The sequence below is a fragment of the Conger conger genome, chromosome 9 (genome assembly GCF_963514075.1).
Source record: "Conger conger chromosome 9, fConCon1.1, whole genome shotgun sequence".
In the NCBI taxonomy this organism is placed as follows: domain Eukaryota; kingdom Metazoa; phylum Chordata; class Actinopteri; order Anguilliformes; family Congridae; genus Conger; species Conger conger.
This window is the reverse complement of record NC_083768.1, coordinates 1,360,317-1,378,564: the sequence shown is the minus strand read 5'-3', so window position 1 is coordinate 1,378,564 and position 18,248 is coordinate 1,360,317. Positions and strand designations below refer to the sequence as shown.

The following is an 18,248-nucleotide window of genomic DNA, read 5'->3' as shown; positions in this document are numbered from 1 at the left end:
TTGTGATATTAGGCCGAGTCTAAACCCTCAGAATACCTGTGTGTGATTAGGCCGAGTCTAAACCCTCAGAATACCAGTGTGATTAGGCTGAGTCTAAACCCTCAGAGCAGAATACCTGTGTGAGTTCAGGCCGAGTCTAAACACTGAGAGCAGAATACTTGTGATATTAGGCCTAGTCTAAACCCTCAGAATACCTGTGTGTGATTAGGCCGAGTCTAAACCCTCAGAATACCAGTGTGATTAGGCTGAGTCTAAACCCTCAGAGCAGAATACCTGTGTGAGTTTAGGCTGAGTCTAAACCCTCAGAGCAGAATACCTGTGTGAGTTTAGGCTGAGTCTAAACCCTCAGAGCAGAATACCTGTGTGAGATTAGGCCGAGTCTAAACCTCAGAGCAGAATACCTGTGTGAGATTAGGCTGAGTCTAAACCCTCAGAGCAGAATACCTGTGTGAGTCTAGGCTGAGTCTAAACCCTCAGAGCAGAATACCTGTGTGAGTTTAGGCTGAGTCTAAACCCTCAGAGCAGAATACCTGTGTGAGTTTAGGCTGAGTCTAAACCCTCAGAGCAGAATACCTGTGTGAGATTAGAATACCGTCTGAGCAGCTCATCAAATAAAATACATTTTTTATCAAATAAAATAAATGAGAAATAATTTATGAATGTGAGATAAAGTTTGAAATGCATATAACCCCAATCCCCAAAACCCAAACCTTGCACATTAGGAATTTCATTGATAAGGCACATAGGGACATAGCCCTCAGTTATTCACCATGTGTACACCGGTCATACAGGCAAAGTTATATATCCATTTAAAACTAAAAATGTCCCATGTTATTGATAGAACTTTATTTTACTTGATTAAATTACTCCCTCAATACAAAGCATGTGATAGATGAGCTGAAGTCAAAATGTACTTTTTCCCCAATTTAGTCAAAAAAACACATGTTAAAGTATTCCAAACATTTTTATAAAACTGTAATACTTGTTTTCACACCAAAGTTTTTTTCCATCCACTTCTCTGATTTCACATCATTGTGGACCAATGTTGGTCAAAAATCTGTCAATTCTCCATTCCCCTTCAATCAGCATCCTTATCACCCAGCAGTGTGGTCCTCATTTCACATCGGTCAATTTGACTCCCCGCCCTTCTAAAATTACCCATTTATATGTCATATTACCCGGGTATGTCATATCCAGTTTTACTTAATATATGTCATATCTAGTTTAACTTGTGTATGTCATATCAAGTTTAACTTGTGTATGTCATATCTAGTTTAACTTGTGTAAATGTCATATGTCAACTTATATTCAGGGTATTCTAGCTGCCAACTGTGGTATGCTAGTTTGGAAGTTGATTGTACTCTTCAAGGGTTCTGATTATCTGTATGTTTATGAATAGGACTCTGTACTGTCCTCTCAGGTCCTCTTAGCACTCATACTTGTGTTTGATTTGCACTTCATTGTACGTCGCTCTGGATAAGAGCGTCTGCTTAATGCCATGTAATGTAATGTAATAATATCTAGTTTAACTCGTGTATGTCAAATATAGTTTTACTTGTATATGTCATATCTAGTTTTACTTGTATATGTCATATCTAGTTTAACTTGTGTACATGTCATATCTAGTTTTACTTGTGTATGTCATGACATTTTATATCTAGTTTTACTCGTTTATATGCCATATTGTGGAAGCCAGTGCTGCTCTCACTTCAGCCTTTAAGGCCGTTCGGCAGTCCTGTTCATTTCACAGCCCTCATCTCCCTTCAAACAACTTCATTTTGTTGTTACAGGCCAGCAGCTTCATGGCGAAGGACTCATACTCTCCAGGATGCACTCCGGTTGGCGCTGTACGTTTAAATTTCATTGTCTCCCAGTAATGCTGCCAGGTTCCGTCCTTGTCTGCCCCAAATCCAAAAACATTCACCTGAGACCAAGAGGAAGTAGATGGACAGTTACCGAGTAGATTTCATAAAGTCCAGTTGTTGGAAGTATATATATATAATTACTATTGTATGGCCTGCACACTTGAGATTGAATCCAGATTGTATTAAATCAGAAGTACAATGTAAACACTGCATCTGCGGTTCTAACGAGACATGATTAAGAGTGATAAGTGATGGCAGGGGCAGTTAAATTTGAACATGTGTACCGTACTAAAAGGTATGAGGGCATTTTACCAACACTAGATGGCAGTATATGCCAACTCAAACATCCACCTCATTCAACACTGCACCTTAGCTTTTCTCTTGGGTAAATTAGATATGGCTTTTTATATAGTTTGTTAAAATGTATAATATGTGCTTACCTCATCACATATGTGGATGGCCAACATCAAGGTTAAGAAGCCGGTGGAGGGATATTTCCCATGGCGTTCAAGCCACACATCATGGACATACTTTAAGAACGTGGGGTTGTATATTAACACCTGTGTTAAAATAAATCATAAAAGTCACCAAGTGAGCACAAGAGGCATACGATATGTGACATTTGCATACTCACACACTTGTGCATGCGCACACACACACACACACACACACACACACACTCACACACACACATCAACAAGACTCTCTCACCTTGTCTGTATTAATCAGGGTCATCTCAGGTGAAGGGGCGCTGTTGAACACAGGGAAATGTCAATGGCCTGTCAGGTGACACACAGTCCAATGAGAGATCGTTGTCCATAGCTTTGCCTGACACCCTAACAATAGGGACTTTAAGCAGCTCTGGATTTTGGGATGGCTACGGCAACAGGAAATAGATCTGTCTTGATGCTGTCACCGTCGCTGTCAAATCCATAGAAGTCACTATAATATAATATAAGTGCTTCCAACAGCTGACCGGTCACTATATTCACAGCAGTTATCCACCTAGTTACCCGTAACACAATTAACCTTATAATTACGTTACACCTTTATTAGTTATAATAAAGGGGAAGTCTGTTTTTTTTGGCAGTTAGTTCATTGGATAACATTTGATAATCAGTCATACATTCCAGGATTTACGGCCTTCCAGAAAGGCGGCCGAGCTGGTTTTACAGACGTTTGCGTTTGGCAATGAAAGGTGATGGGGTTCCCTGGGTAACAGAGCCTCCTACATATGCAGTACATGCCCTGCTGGAGAAACAGAACCAGGGGTTTCATCTCAGCCCTCTCCTTAGGGCCTCTTACAGTCCAATCCATTTGGGATTCATTGTTTTGACAAGTTATAAGCAATCTTCCATGTGTATCTAAAAATCGTGACCATCAGCTCATACACTACAACTTTCTTCACAGAACGTACATAACACAGAGAAAACATCACAACATGAAGCTCACTCATTCTCCATTCTCAGGGGTCTGTCAGCACCTTAATAATATAATAATAATTATAATTATAATGCGTTGTTTAGCACCAAGCTTCCGGGCCCCAAGACTGCCTCAGTCATGTACCTTAGGCATTAGGCTACAGGCTGCCCCAGTCATGTACCTTAGCCACGAGGCTACAGGCTGTCCCAGTCATGTACCTTAGCCACTAGGCTACAGGCTGCCCCAGTCATGTACCTTAGGCATTAGGCTACAGGCTGCCCCAGTCATGTACCTTAGCCACTAGGCTACAGGCTGCCCCAGTCATGTACCTTAGCCACTAGGCTACAGGCTGCCCCAGTCATGTACCTTAGGCATTAGGCTACAGGCTGCCCCAGTCATGTACCTTAGCCACTAGGCTAAGGATTTTCCGGACATGCCTAGTCTTGTGTGGCATTTCTGGGCCATGAATTATGCTAATTCCCATGCATGTTGTCATTTAAGGCAGTTTTCTGAAGTTAGGATTGTTTGTTGAATCCTATGTGGCACACACGTACAAGCCCTTCATACAAAACAAGTTCGAGAGAATTACGATAAGAGTACGAAAATATGATTCATGCATGAGCCCCAATGTTCAGACACAAATGCATTCCCAATGTTGCCCATGGCCATCTACCTTTTCATAGAGCCTGTGGTCAAAGCCTTGGTGATCCACTGTAGAGTTTCAGTCTTGAATGGTAACAGAATCAGGTGTGTGTCGTTTTGCAGGTGCCTGATAGATCCTGGGTACGAGATGCGATGGGTGGTTCTGTTCCCTACGTCCTTTTCATAGCCCAAAATAGGAGCTGCGTTCATTCTGCAGAGACAAAATATACTTTTTATATATCTGTTGCTGAATAAACTAGTCTTGAACTTAGACAATGCAATCATGGCAGCTGCATTTTACACAGGCTTTCCAAAACACTCTGAAACAGCTCAATTCTACAGCCCATGCTGTACAGCTAGATCATCATCACCTTATGATGAAGTCATTGGAGTCAATGAGAACTCCGTAGTTGGATCCAATGAGGTTCAAAGAATTCCCGACTACAGCGCAAGTCCTGCAGCGATTGGGCGCTGAGTCGTTGTAGTGTTCCTGGCCTGGGAAGACCTGGAATAGTTTCTGCACCACATTTCTGTAGTTGGCTTTGTTTCCCCTGGGGCTTAGCCGCTGGGGACACAGGAAAGAGACACAAGAGTGACTCTCAGCTACTCAAGAGTCAATCAACAAGAGCAATGGAACAGAAACAGCAGCATTGAAGCAACAGCATTATGGCTTTAGCATGCAGAATGAGCCAGGCAGCGCTATGACTTTAGCATGCAGAATGAGCCAGGCAGCACTATGGCTTTAGCATGCAGAATGTGCCAGGCAGCGCTATGGCTTTAGCATGCAGAATGAGCCAGGCAGCGCTATGACTTTAGCATGCAGAATGAGCCAGGCAGCACTATGGCTTTAGCATGCAGAATGTGCCAGGCAGCGCTATGGCTTTAGCATGCAGAATGAGCCAGGCAGCGCTTTGGCTTTAGCATGCAGAATGAGCCAGGCAGCCCTATGGCTTTAGCATGCCGAATGATACTTTTTTGGGAGAAGATTGGGTGAACTGTGTTTGTCTGAATTGGTAGGAATCCATGTTTGTGTGTGTGCCTACCTGCCACCATTTAAAGGTGCTCGTAGAAAGCATGGCGTTCTTCTGTGACAGGAACGGCGATATCGACGGGTTAAAGCGCTTCCTGAACCAGGGGTTTTCATCCTCAACAGAGATGCACTGGCGGCAGGCACACAGTGCCTTGGAAATAGGTTTGTTGGACCGCCAGAAGGCAAGTTGTAACGATGAGGTGCTGCTGTAGTTGAATGTAATGATGGTAATGGCACAGATGCAGAACAGCACAATCAAAAGCTTTCTTGTCCGATTCTTGAGGTCCACCATTTTGTAAATGATATGTGTTTAGAGACTGGAAAGTCGGAGAGCTTTGGAGGGTTTGACTTGAGACGAGGCTTTGAAAGGATTGTATCAGAAACAAAGTGCATGACACATTAAGGCAGGGAATTTCATCCTTTTAGAACAGCTCTCAGGTGACCTCAAAAGCTAAATGCATGGAGTTTGCACTTTGGGGTTTTCAGTATGGTAAACTGTAAATAGGAGAGGTACTGACAGAGTTGTAGATTAGTAAGTAACTGACATCTGAATAGGAGGGAAAATGTGACGGTTTGAAGTGCAAGCTTGTGCTTCCTGTTAGAGCGAGGTGGTAAAGGTGAATGAGGTGGTAAAGAGATGGTGAAGCTGCTCTCTGCTGGAAATCACCCACCTAGAAAGAAAACAAAGGAGGACTGATTACACTCAACATATCTATGGTGCATATCAGTAATGGACCTGGAGCATTTCCCAACAGAGGGGATTGCTCTCCATAGAATCCTTTGGAGCACACAACCGACTTAAATATTATCAGATTTTTCAAAAACCAAAAATATACTTATTTTATTTCCAACCTGAGACTGTTACACTCAAGGAAAGAAGGACTGGCACCATATAAAGCTATGTAAGCTATTGTAAGTATTCACTGTTCTGCATGTAAATGAGAGGCTTAGCACAACAGATACGCACAAAGAAATGTTTATTTTGAGGGGAAGTAGCGCACTGAAGGTGAGTATAACAGGTTTGGTAAGTTTCAATAAGTCTCAATAAGTTTGGTAAATGTATTATCTTTATATTTATATCAATACTTGTAGTCTGGAGCATCCAGGCACACAGAAATAAAACCATATACTGTATAATACTGTGATCATATTGCGTACAGTTTATGTATATTACAATACCAAATGTAGATACTTTGGGCCTTATAATATTTGGTGTACACCAAATATTAGTGGTCATATAAGATGCCTTAGGCCCATACAATGCCCATACTACTTCTCATAAGCTACCAACAAGAAGATAAAATAAGAGGTAGATATTGCAGATGATTATAGCTAGATATTGCAGATGATTATAGCTAGATATTGCACATGATTATAGGTAGATATTGCAGTGACTATAGGGAGATATTGCACATGATTATAAGTAGATATTGCACATGATCATAGGGAGATATTACCCCTGATTATAGGTAGATATTACACTTGACTATAGGTAGATATTGCACATGATTATAGGTAGATATTGCACATGATTATAAGTAGATATTTCACATGATTGTGGGTAGATATTGCACATGATTATAATTAGATATTGCACATTATTATTGTGAGACATTGCACATGAGTGTAAGTAGATATTGCACATGATTATAAGTCGATATTTCACATGATAATAAGTTGATATTGCACATGATTATAGGGAGATATTGCACTTGATTATAAGCAGATATTGCACATTATTATTGTGAGACATTGCACATGAGTGTAAGTAGATATTGCACATGATTATAGGTAGATATTTCACATGACTATAAGTAGATATTGCACATGATTGTGGGTAGATATTGCACATGATTATAGGTAGATATTGCACGTGATTATAAGTAGATATTTCACGACTATAAGTAGATATTGCACATGATTGTGGGTAGATATTGCACATGATTATAAGTAGATATTTCACATGACTATAAGTAGATATTGCACATGATTGTGGGTAGATATTGCACATGATTATAAGTAGATATTTAACATGACTATAAGTAGATATTGCACATGATTGTGGGTAGATATTGCACATGATTATAGTTAGATATTGCACATGATAATGAGTTGATATTGCACATGATTACACTCTTTAGGTTCAATCTCCCACACCAGGCAGGTTAGTGGAAACAGCCTGTGCACATGTGATTTGCAGTTTTCCATGTCTGTTTCCTCATTTTATGTGAGATCTACAGTCCCCTCCAAAAATATTAGAACAGCAAGGTCAATTTCTTTGTTTTTGTTGGGACAGCTTGTACAACAACTTGGAATGTCCTGAAACAGAAAGAAAACCCTGGTGTACTGAGCAACAGACATCGAATAGGTCGATCAAGGAAAACAACAGCAGTTGATGACAGAAACATTGTGAGAGCTGTGAAGAAAACCCCCAAAACATCAGTCACTGATATCACAAACAAACTACACAGGGCTGGGGAGAAAGTATCTCAATCAACCGTTCGAAGAAGACTTAGAGAGCAGCAATAGAGACGCTATACCACAAGATGCAAAACACTCATCAGTAGTAAGAATTACAAAGAAGTACAGAGATGAGCCACAAAAGTTTGGAATCGTTGGAACATTGCCTTTTTTTCTGCTTTTTCTTATTTAATATTTTATTTTCTCTGGGATCAAATATTTTAACCAAAAAATTAATGCACACATTGTCAAATAGCTTTTATTAAAGGGTATTTATATACATTTTGGTTTCACTTTGTAGTAATTACAGCACTTTTTATATCTAGTCCCCCATTTCAATGTATGAGACCAGCTCATACCCAGCTAGGGCATCTAAATTTTAAAGCTAAATGCTGATAAGACCATGCTTATGGTTTTCTCTTGTACAAAGACACAAAGCTCTTACTCCAGTAACCCAACCCATTATGGCAGCAAATGCCTCACACATTGAACATGACACTCTCAGTGCCTGAGAGTCTGGTAGGATAAGGACCTAAACTTCAAAGGGCACATCACATCAAACGCAAGGTTAGGCTTGGCTCCTTTTATCAAAACGAATTGTGCTTTTCTCAATACACAAAGACCTGTTTCCTCCACCTCCATGCCAGGTCTAGAACACTGTGTTATTCTTCATATAGCAGCTGCACGATATGAGGAAAATATGTGATATGCGATAACTTTGTTGCCCTGACTACATGAGTCATGTGTCGCTGGCAGTTGTTGAACATCATTCCTCGACAAGTGCCACACCTTGTGCATTTTATTTGAATTATATGCAAGCATCACTTTAATAGTCCCTTGGTTTACCCTGATTATTCTGCAATGTAGCCAAATGTTTTCATGTTCATTGAAAGTGTTTCAGTCTCGCACACAGTAGGCAGAAATATAAAACATATGCAACGCAAAAATATGTGTAGTAATTGGTTGTGTCTTCACAATTGTTACTTTGTGACAATACGTTACTGTAAACCAAGGTCTAATGAATTTGTCTGAAGAAATGAGCTGACTCCAGTATGGTTAGAGAACTTAGTGCCAGCAACATCAGCTGTCCCTGTGGCTTCAGTCATTGTGTACTGACTCACTGAACTGTCCAATTAACAACAGTGCTAGAATGTTCTCTTTGTATCTACTGACGTACCCTATCAACTTAGAGTTACGATGTGTTGTGTGTTCAGAGATGCTCCTCTGCATACCATTGTTGTAATGTGTGGTTATTTGCGTAACTCTCACCTTCCTGTCTGCTTTGACCAGTATGGCCATTCTCCTCTGACGTCTGTCAGTAACAAGGCATTTCTGTCTGCCTTTTTTGTTTTTTTGCACCATTCTTTGCAAACTCTAGAGACTAGTGTGCTTGAAAATCCCAGGATATCAGCAGTTTCTGAGATATTCAAACCACCCTGTCTGCCAACAACAATCATTCCATGGTCAAAGTCTTCGATCACATTTTTTCCTTATTCTGATGTTTGACGTGAAAATTAACTGAAGCTCTTGACCCGTATCTGCATGACTGTATGCATTGCACTGCTGCCACACAATTGGCTGATTAGATCATTTGAATTTCACATGAGTAAGTGGGTGTAATAAAGTAATATAATATAAAGTAATGTTCCTAATAAAGTGCTGAGTGAGTGTCTATTTTTATGTTAATATTGTCATGGGCCATTTCTGCTGAGTGGGCCTTTATTTTTATATTACATATTATATTAGTATGGCTGTCATATAGCTGATTTTATTTGTGTTGCAAATGTTTTTCAGACAAATTCAATGCAAATATTATTAATTATTATTATGATTCTTGTTATCATTATTATTATTATTATTATTATTGCTGTGATTGGTATTGGATATTCAAAACAGTGTTCCATTCCAAATTTTTTAATGAATAAGTAGGCCTAAATGTAAATAGTGTCGGGCTGAATAAGGAGCCACACCCTAACCGAAGTCAGGTGAGGTGTCAGCCTCTTCTGTTTCTACACAGCAAAGCATTATCTGGCAGATTCAACAGGAAGAGAATGCCTCCCAGTCACATTCTTTTAGGGGTGTGAACGGTTTTGACAATTTTACAAATTGGGGTGTGAACAGTTAAAACTTTGGTTTTAACCGTTCTCGGTCATCACACAGCATTAATTGCAATATTGGAATGCAGAAGTTTATCTCTGAACGCACAACATGTTGAAACTTGAAGTGGATGGGCTACAGCAGCAGAAAACCAACAAGTCCAAAATAACTGCAATAAATACCTAATAAAGTGATCAAATGGTAAATGGTTGGTATTTATATAGCGCCTTTATCCAAAGCGCTGTACAATTGATGCTTCTCATCCACCCATTCATACACACACTCACACACCGACATTCACACACCGATTGGCTGCCGTACAAGACACCAACCAGCTCGTCAGGAGCATTTGGGGGTTAGGTGTCTTGCTCAGGGACACTTCGACACAGCCCGGGCGGGGGATCGAACCGGTAACCCTCCGACTGCCAGACGACTGCTCTTACTGCCTGAGCCATGTCACCCCGATCACTGAGTGTGTATGCTTTAATGTATATTATTAACCTGATGTGTCCACCTAAAACAGAGGTAACTCTGTTCCTGGAGATCTACCTATAGGTTTTTCATACCTATTCTAATAAAGCACACCTCATTCAACAGCTAGAGATCTTGTTAACCAGGGGGTGGAAAGAAGACTACTTGGTTTGTACTTCATCACTGTACTATAGCGGGGAATTTGCACTTTTTTTGTATGCTTGTACTTTCACTCAATTACATTTCAGTGACAAATATAATACTTTTTACTCTCTACATTTTCAATGTACACCTTCACAGTACCATATTTCACAGGTCCAACTTCAAAACTTTTTTTTTTTCCTCTGGCCAAAATATCAATCCCTGTTTTAAACAGTCAATACAACCCATATCAGTGGTTAATGAACCCACCCACACCAATTCTGATTGGTCATTGTGCAACGCCCGATCAGACACCATGATGTAGTCCAGGCGTCAGTGATAAGACTTTGAACATTTTAGCTAGCAATTAGCTTAAGCTTTTAGCGATTTATCTGCGTCATTATATTCCAGTCCGGGAATCGTTGTGCATGGTAAATGTTTTCACTAAGATCAAATAAAACCAATTTATTTGCAAAGAAATGTGGCTTCTGTCCCTTGATTCCAGCATTGTATATGTCCTGAGTATTAAACGGTTTACTTTTTTACTTTTAATACTTCAGTAGATTCGTTCACTCGAATATATATTTTTAGCGAGATACTGTGACTTTTAATTTAGTGAGATTTTTACTCAGTAGCCATACCTTAATTTAAGTATAATTTCTGGGTGCTTTTTCCAGCCCTGCTGTTATAGACATTACATTTTAGGTCAGTCACAGGGGTTTTCACTGACCACTTTATTAGGTAGATCTGTACACCAGCTTGTTAAAGCAAATATTTAATCAGCCAATCATGTGGCAGCAACAAAATGTATAAAAGCATATGCAGACGTGGTCAAGAGGTTCAACTGTTTTTCAGACCAAATGTTAGAATGGGGAAGAAATGTTGGTTGCCAGTCACGGTGGTTTGAGTATGTCAAAAACTGCTGATCTCCTGGGATTTTCGCACAACCGTCTCTGGTGTTTGAAAAAAATGCTGGGAAAACAAAAAAATTAAACTATATTTATTCAGTGACCGATAGAAGTGGCCGCCTTAACTGATTTTACGTCGGCTAGGTCACGGATACTTTTTTTCAACTACAGACTTCATAATAATGCGAATGGAGATAATGAATTAAGCAATTACCGCGACGTGGTTCTGTTATTACAACAGAACAATGTGCACATGTCCATATAGGACACGAACAGTCAATGCATCAGTTTCAAGATACGAAATGATATTAATATCTTGACAATTAATATATTGCCCACTTACTTTGGATCTTGGGCTGCCCGCACTTGAGAAACTGATATCCTATGCAGTTATTCCATAGTCACCCATATGTCCATCATGCCACAGTAGCGCTGGTAGTGTACGGATAAATGGATGCTACAGTAGAGTGACGCTCCATCGCACAGCAGTGAACTGGCGCCGTGGGTAGAAGAGTATAATACACTGTTGCAGTAACTCCCCCTTCTAGCGCACAAGGCAGCATTGAAATGGCACTACTTACCCCATAAGCCACTCATACGTTTCTGACACGTTGGGATTACTGTACCTATTGTACGTGACTTCAAGGTGCCGTTGGACCTGAATTACCGGATGAGTCGGTGATTTTACTCAAATATTGCGCAGTGTTTCCTTGATGCACTTAAAATGAGAAGTTCTGGACTTAGTTGGGCGCATATGTGGTTGAGGAGAACCGGCACAATTGTAAAATGTTTAACTTCTTACTCAATTACTCCAAAGTAACGTGATCCAAAGTGGCGAAATTTAACCACAAAGAGCATACACTGATCTGCTTGAATAAGGCGTGTTAGATTTGAGGTGATTTTTTTTTTTTGATGGTTCCTTTACAATTTAAACAAACATTAACAATTGTGAAGTGTGTGTATTTGTGAATTTGTAAAGGAGGTGCAGCACAATTGTGACAACAAAAAATAACTGCATTAATCAAAAAATAATAAAATGTGTGTATTATTTTCCAGGACAAACACTTGGCTCAAAAGAGCATATACTTTATGAATGTTTAGTACCAGCAACCAATTAGGAATGGCATTAATTTTAGTTCAGTTGCGAAATTGGATGAGTTTTTGTCCCCATACATTCACATGTCACCCCCCTGCTCAGCAACCTCCACTGGCTGCCTGTTATGACTCACATCAAATGTAAAACTCGCGTACCAGGAAGTTAATGGATCAGCCCCTGTTTATATTCAATCATTTGTCAAGACGTATACACCAGCAAGACCCCTCTGTTCTGCCACTTCGGGACTCCAAGCACCTGCACTTCTCACTCAGGACTGCTGTCTGTCCTGGCCCCACGGTGGTGGAATGACCTTCCTGTGGATGTCAGAAGAGCAGAGTCTCTGACCTCTTTCAAACGAAGACTGAAGACTCATCTCTTCAGGCTGCACCTTTCCCTCCCTGCCTCACCACTATGATTGGCCTAGTATATGGCATAGATTATAATGGCACTTTATTATTGTATTGTTGTACTCGGGGTATTCCAGCTGCCAACCGTGGTATGCTATTTCGTAAGTTGACGCATTCTTCAAGGGTTCCAATGGTATCTGTATGGTCACACTTGGACTCGGAACCGTACTGTCCTCTAGGGACCTCTTCACACATGTTCAATCTGCACTACATTGGATAAGAGCGTCTGCTAAATGCTTTGTAATGTAATAATGTAATGTAATGAAGGCACCATTTCTTACCATGTGTTTGCAATTCCATTGTCATTTAATTTTTTTAATTACACGATTGGCTGTTGGCAGACACTCAGAGCGACATCCATCGAAGAGTAAAGTGCATACCCATAACCTGGGATGATTTATGTAAGTAAGCGATACAAATCAAACATTTGCATACTTGGAACCAGTGATCAAAATGGCAGAAACATCGAAGAGCAAAGAGAAACACAACCAATTATTTAATTAACTTAAGTAAATAATTTGCTCAGAGTTTAATGCACAGGTCTCAACCTTGCATCTCCTTTATCTGACGTGTTTGGTTGTTTGTTGTATGTTTGTTGTATGGCCTTGATATGCATTGTTTTGTACGTCACTTTGGATAAAAGCGTAATGTAATGTAATGCAGAGGAGCATCTCTGAACACACAACGTTGAAACGTGAAGGGGACGGGCTACAGCAGCAGAAGACCAATAAGTCTAATAAATACCTAATAAAGTGGTCACATAGTAACATAGTTGGCTCCTGGGTCGGTTGCACAAACTGGACATACAGAATTATTGGCACCCGTGATGAAAATGAGAAGGGCTGTATTTAAAAACAACCCAGATGATAATCTATAAATGATGTTCAGATTCCCACGAGCAGTACCTCACCATGAGGTGTCTCGGGGACGAACTCAAGTACTCCGAACGTGCTGGAGCCCTGGTAAGTTCTACTGAACTTCCAGCCCAGTCTCGAAGTGAAGGGTGTGATGCAAATCTGATATTCGATGTCCTGTATTCAATGTATTCCTCTAAAAGAATCTTTATCACATATGATTATAGTAAGATATACTTTATTATAATCAATCAAAAGAATAGAGTTATACAGATTACAGTGTAAATATCATCTTTCAGTTTGCTGATCACATGCAAGTTACATATACCCCTTTAGCTCTTTCTAATTTACCTTTCCACCATGATGTTTAAAAGTCAAGGTACACCCCTCAAATACCCATCCTCTTTGGCCTTAGCCTTATCCTATAGCTCCCCCTTCTGGACGTTTAAAAGAAACTATTCCTAGAATATTATATTTATCTAACTATAATAACTTCTCTACATTTTTCTACCTTATATAGTACCTTAATGAGAAATAAAAGACATTAAAATAAAAGGAAACTTATAATGTGTTACTTCTGTGTATTACTTTTCCTACTTCTACAAGTAATATAGATTATAATTACCACTCCAGCTTGATTATAGCTGTTCTGCGTGGCTCTTTCTTCAACAGCTCGTAGATATCTTGTGAGGCAAAATTCTAAGATGCTATCCTAAGGTCTAAAAGCTTATTCCTTATATATCTTTTTTTGCATACAAAAGTGTACCTTTTTGATAAGAAATGTCCCCAATATTTCAAGCGGGAAGACATTTATCTCTTATGCAACTTGTTTTTTAATGACCATATTCGTCACTTCTGTTTTTCCCACTGTCAGTTTCTCATACCTCAAAAGAAATTTCCCCAATACTTTATCTCATGTGCCCCTCCGGTTTGGGAATTTCCACCATTTTAATATACGAGTGGAAAAACACTAGCTTTTTTGTATTTTTTTAAGGAACCTATTCATCACTGGTGTCTGTTTCAATTTCATAGTCTCTCCTTGACTTCTTCCACACCTTGATCTCATGCAAGCCAGAAGTTAGTGCCTGCCACCATCTCAATACACTCTTCAAGTGCCCCTTTTTGTGGCGCCTTAAGGGATCTACAAAGGACATCCAGCTAATAGCTGAGTGTAATTCATCATTTAACTCCTCCACTGTTAGTCCTTTGAATCTATCTGATAAATTATTGGTGCTATAATCAGGAAGGCCCTTGAAGCCTCTTAATCTTCTTTCGGTATTGACATCCTTTCCATTTTCCTTATCTCTCCTACATTTACCATCTCCTCATATTCTTTGATCTCCCAATTATCTTCATGGTTTTTCTCATCCTGTTACTTTAACCAGGTCTTGTGCTCCTCCCCTGTAGGAGCAAGCCCACACGTGTCAACTAAGTATGTTATCACATCTACTGTCTCCTTGAATGCCAAACTCCCTGGGTCACCAATTTCTCTCTAAAACCCTGAATCTAAGTCCTCTGACTTCAGACTCCTCAGTGTCCATACACGGTTGTACATTTATCTTGTACCATATACTTCTCCTCTTACGGGAGCTTTTACTCCTACCCCATTGGCGTGTGCGAGGGGTTAACAATGCATTCCTGCCCATCTTCTGTCAATCTCTAATCAGGCGGGCCTAGGGTCCTCAACAGTCTTCATTCTTGCCCAGGTTCACTGGTGGAGAAGCATTTGGCAGACGACATACAGTTGATTAGACTAAGCGGGAGACAATCCTCCCCTGGAGCAATGTAGGGTTAAGGGCCTTGCTCAAGGGCCCAATGGCTGTGTGGATCTTATTGTAGCTACACTGGGATTAGAACCACCGACCTTGCATGTCCCAGTCATTTACCTGAACCACTACGCTACAGGCCGCCCCAGATATCGGGCGCCTAAATCAATAGGGCGTCTATTGCATGTCTCAACCACTCCTTTGCTCCACATTATTTCAGTGGCCCTGGGGGAGTGGAGTAAAGGATGGTGGAGTGAAAGATTGTGGGACGCAGTCTAGCACTGAATGGGGGCGAGTCGCGCACATTAAACTATGAGAAGTTAACGAGCACACCTGCGGACGATGGCGTATGACAGGTGAACACAGCGATGCAGCTTACGCCGGCCGGCAAACGCAAATGATCGGCTGAAATGGATAAGCCGTTTATAAACGGTATAGAATTGCGTCAGGACTTGATAAGAAAAGGCGGGCCATATCAAGTTTGCGTTGGGAGGCGAAGCTGACGAAATTCTGTCAGGAAAAGGAAGGTGATTTTTTGAAAGGGCACGGTTCAACATGCGTGATGCTCACCACAGACAGTGGATAATATTAGCGGCACAGAGTCAGATGAATATGCATTTCTGGGTGACGTGTCAGCGCAAGGCAAAAGTGTATGGGCCCAAAAGGTAGAAATGAATGGGGAATATATTGAATTTAGTGGTCCATCCCCAGTGAGTCCACAGCAGCATGGAGCCCTGCGCCCTCCTTTTAAAGTCCTGTACAGTCCAGGGGATACTGTCCTTAATGTTCAGGGATGTTTCACAGCTCAACTGCAGATTTCACAGCTCAAACACAGAGCGTCAGAGCAGGACATGCATGTGGTGTCAGGTCTTTCAAAGCCACTTCTGGGTTCACCATGCCACTGAGTCACTGCAGCTAATTCAGCGCACTCACGTTGTGCCGGCTGCAGGGGAGGAGTTTGTGAAGGGCCATCCAACTGTGTTCAAGGGCTGGGGAAGATTGGAGAACCAGACATGATTTCACACTGTGTTCAAGGGCTGGGGAAGATTGGAGAACCAGACACGACTTCACACACTCCCTAACTGCAGCCAGGAGAGAGTCTGGCTGAGGACAGAATGCACATGGGTCAGTACTGCAGCAGGTACAGACGCCTCGGCCTTATCGGGTCAGAACGCATGGCGGGCTGATGGAGGAACCACATTCACCTGTGGGCAACACTGGAGCCAGAGCCCTCAGACATGCTGCGGCACCAAGCTCCTCAGACACCTTTGTCTGGTGTTTTTCTAAATTCAGTGGAAACTGAACATGGGGGAGAAAAAGGGAAGAATCAATATGACCCTCCATGTTGTTTCCTTTAACCTCCTGCAGGTAGAGACAGAGCACCAATGTATCTCAGCAGGTCCAACAAACATAATCTATGTGGTTAATTTAACTGAGCTTGTTTCCTTCATGTTGCCAGAATGTCCAGACATCCCTTCTTAAGCACATTACATTACATTACATTATTGGCATTTGGCAGACGCTCTTATCCAGAGCGACGTACAACAAAGTGCATACCCATAACCAGGGATAAGTTCCTTTTTTTTTTTTTTTTTTTACAAATAAACAAGCAAACAACAAAGCAAAAGTGACCAAGCTTAACTATCGAAACACTGCTTACCTAGCCAACTAAAAATACCGATACACAAAGCAAGTCACAGAGACAACAATTAAGGTTCACAGGGAGGTAGGGAGGGATGGGGAGAGGTGCTGCTTGAAGAGGTGTGTCTTCAGCTTGCGCTTGAATGTGCGGAGAGATTCTACAGTTCTGACCTCAACGGGGAGTTCGTTCCACCACCGTGGAGCCAGAACAGACAGTAGTCGTCATCACTGGGTGATGGCGTGAGTGTGGTATCCCCGAGGGAAATGGAGAGATCCAGATGAGGAGAGGTATTAGCAGGGATGAATATCATTTCAATCTTACCTGGGTTGAGCTTAGAATACGGGCTGAAACCTGCGTATCAGACGGCGGGAACGAGACGAAGAGTTGGGTATCATCCGCGTAGCAGTGGTAGGATAGCCCCTATGCAAGGGAGCGAGTGTAAAGAGAAAAAAGAAGCGGGCCTAGGACTGAGCCCTGGGGAACTCCTGTGGCGAGGGGCCGAGGTGTCGATACCGAACCAGCCCAGGCAACCTGGAAGGAGCGACCAGAGAGGTAGGACTCAATCCAGTCCAGGGCTGTGCCACAGATGCCCGTTGCTGACAGGGCAGACAGGAGGATGGAGTGAACCACAGTGTCGAAGGCAGCAGAGAGATCTAAAAGAATGAGGACAGAGGAGACGGAGGCTGCTCGTGCGGCATGGAGTGACTCACTGACAGAGAGGAGCGCATTCTCTGCCGAGTGGCCCAATCTGAAGCCAGACTGATGGGGGTCTAGCAGGTTGTTGTTAGAAAAGAAAGAAGAAAGTTGAGTAGAAGCATATAGTTTTAGAAAGGAAAGGAAGAAGAGATACCAGGCGGTAGTTCTGGATGATGGAGGGATCCAGAGTAGGCTTTTTTTAGCAGCGGAGTGATGTGGGCCCTCTTGGAGGATGCCGGAAAACAGCCGGAAGACAGGGAGGAGTTGACAAGGGAGGTGACAAATGGGAGAATGTCAGGTGTGATAGTTTGAAGAGAAGAGGGGATAGGGTCAAGGGCACAGGTTGTAGGGCGGTGGGAGAGCAGGAGTTGAGAAACATCAGAGTCTGTAAGGGGGGAGAAAGTGGAAAAGGAAGGGATGGGCCTAGAGGGGGGGGGGAAGGGCACAGTGAGGGGGGAGGTGGTTGTAAAGGATCTGCGGATGACTGTGACCTTCTCATCGAAGAAATCAGCAAAGTCATCAGCAGCGAAGGAGGACTGAGGAGGAGGAGGCGGTGCGTTGAGGAATGAGATGAGAGATAATGATGAGAATCATCAGCATACATCGTAATGCAAGCATTATTTATAGCAGAAGGCAAATCATTTGTAAAAATAGAAAAGAGAAGTGGTCCAAGACAACTTCCTTGTGGCACACCACACACTAGGCTGCTACTATTGGATAAGCTACCATTGTAGTATACCTTTTGTGTTCT

At 41.6% G+C, this 18,248-nt stretch overlaps 1 protein-coding gene across 1 annotated transcript; it reads right to left on the bottom strand.

The window, feature by feature from the left end:
- Positions 1–660: 660 nt before the first annotated feature.
- LOC133136362 (CMP-N-acetylneuraminate-beta-galactosamide-alpha-2,3-sialyltransferase 1-like) lies at positions 661–11,661 on the bottom strand. Its single transcript, XM_061253811.1, has 7 exons — positions 11,380–11,661; positions 4,973–5,630; positions 4,301–4,494; positions 3,961–4,140; positions 2,577–2,616; positions 2,306–2,425; positions 661–1,924 (listed from the first exon to the last, which is right to left on the bottom strand). Exons 2-7 carry the CDS (start codon positions 5,249–5,251, stop codon positions 1,754–1,756), a joined length of 984 nt encoding a protein of 327 aa, XP_061109795.1. The 5' UTR covers positions 5,252–5,630; positions 11,380–11,661; the 3' UTR covers positions 661–1,753.
- Positions 11,662–18,248: the final 6,587 nt, after the last annotated feature.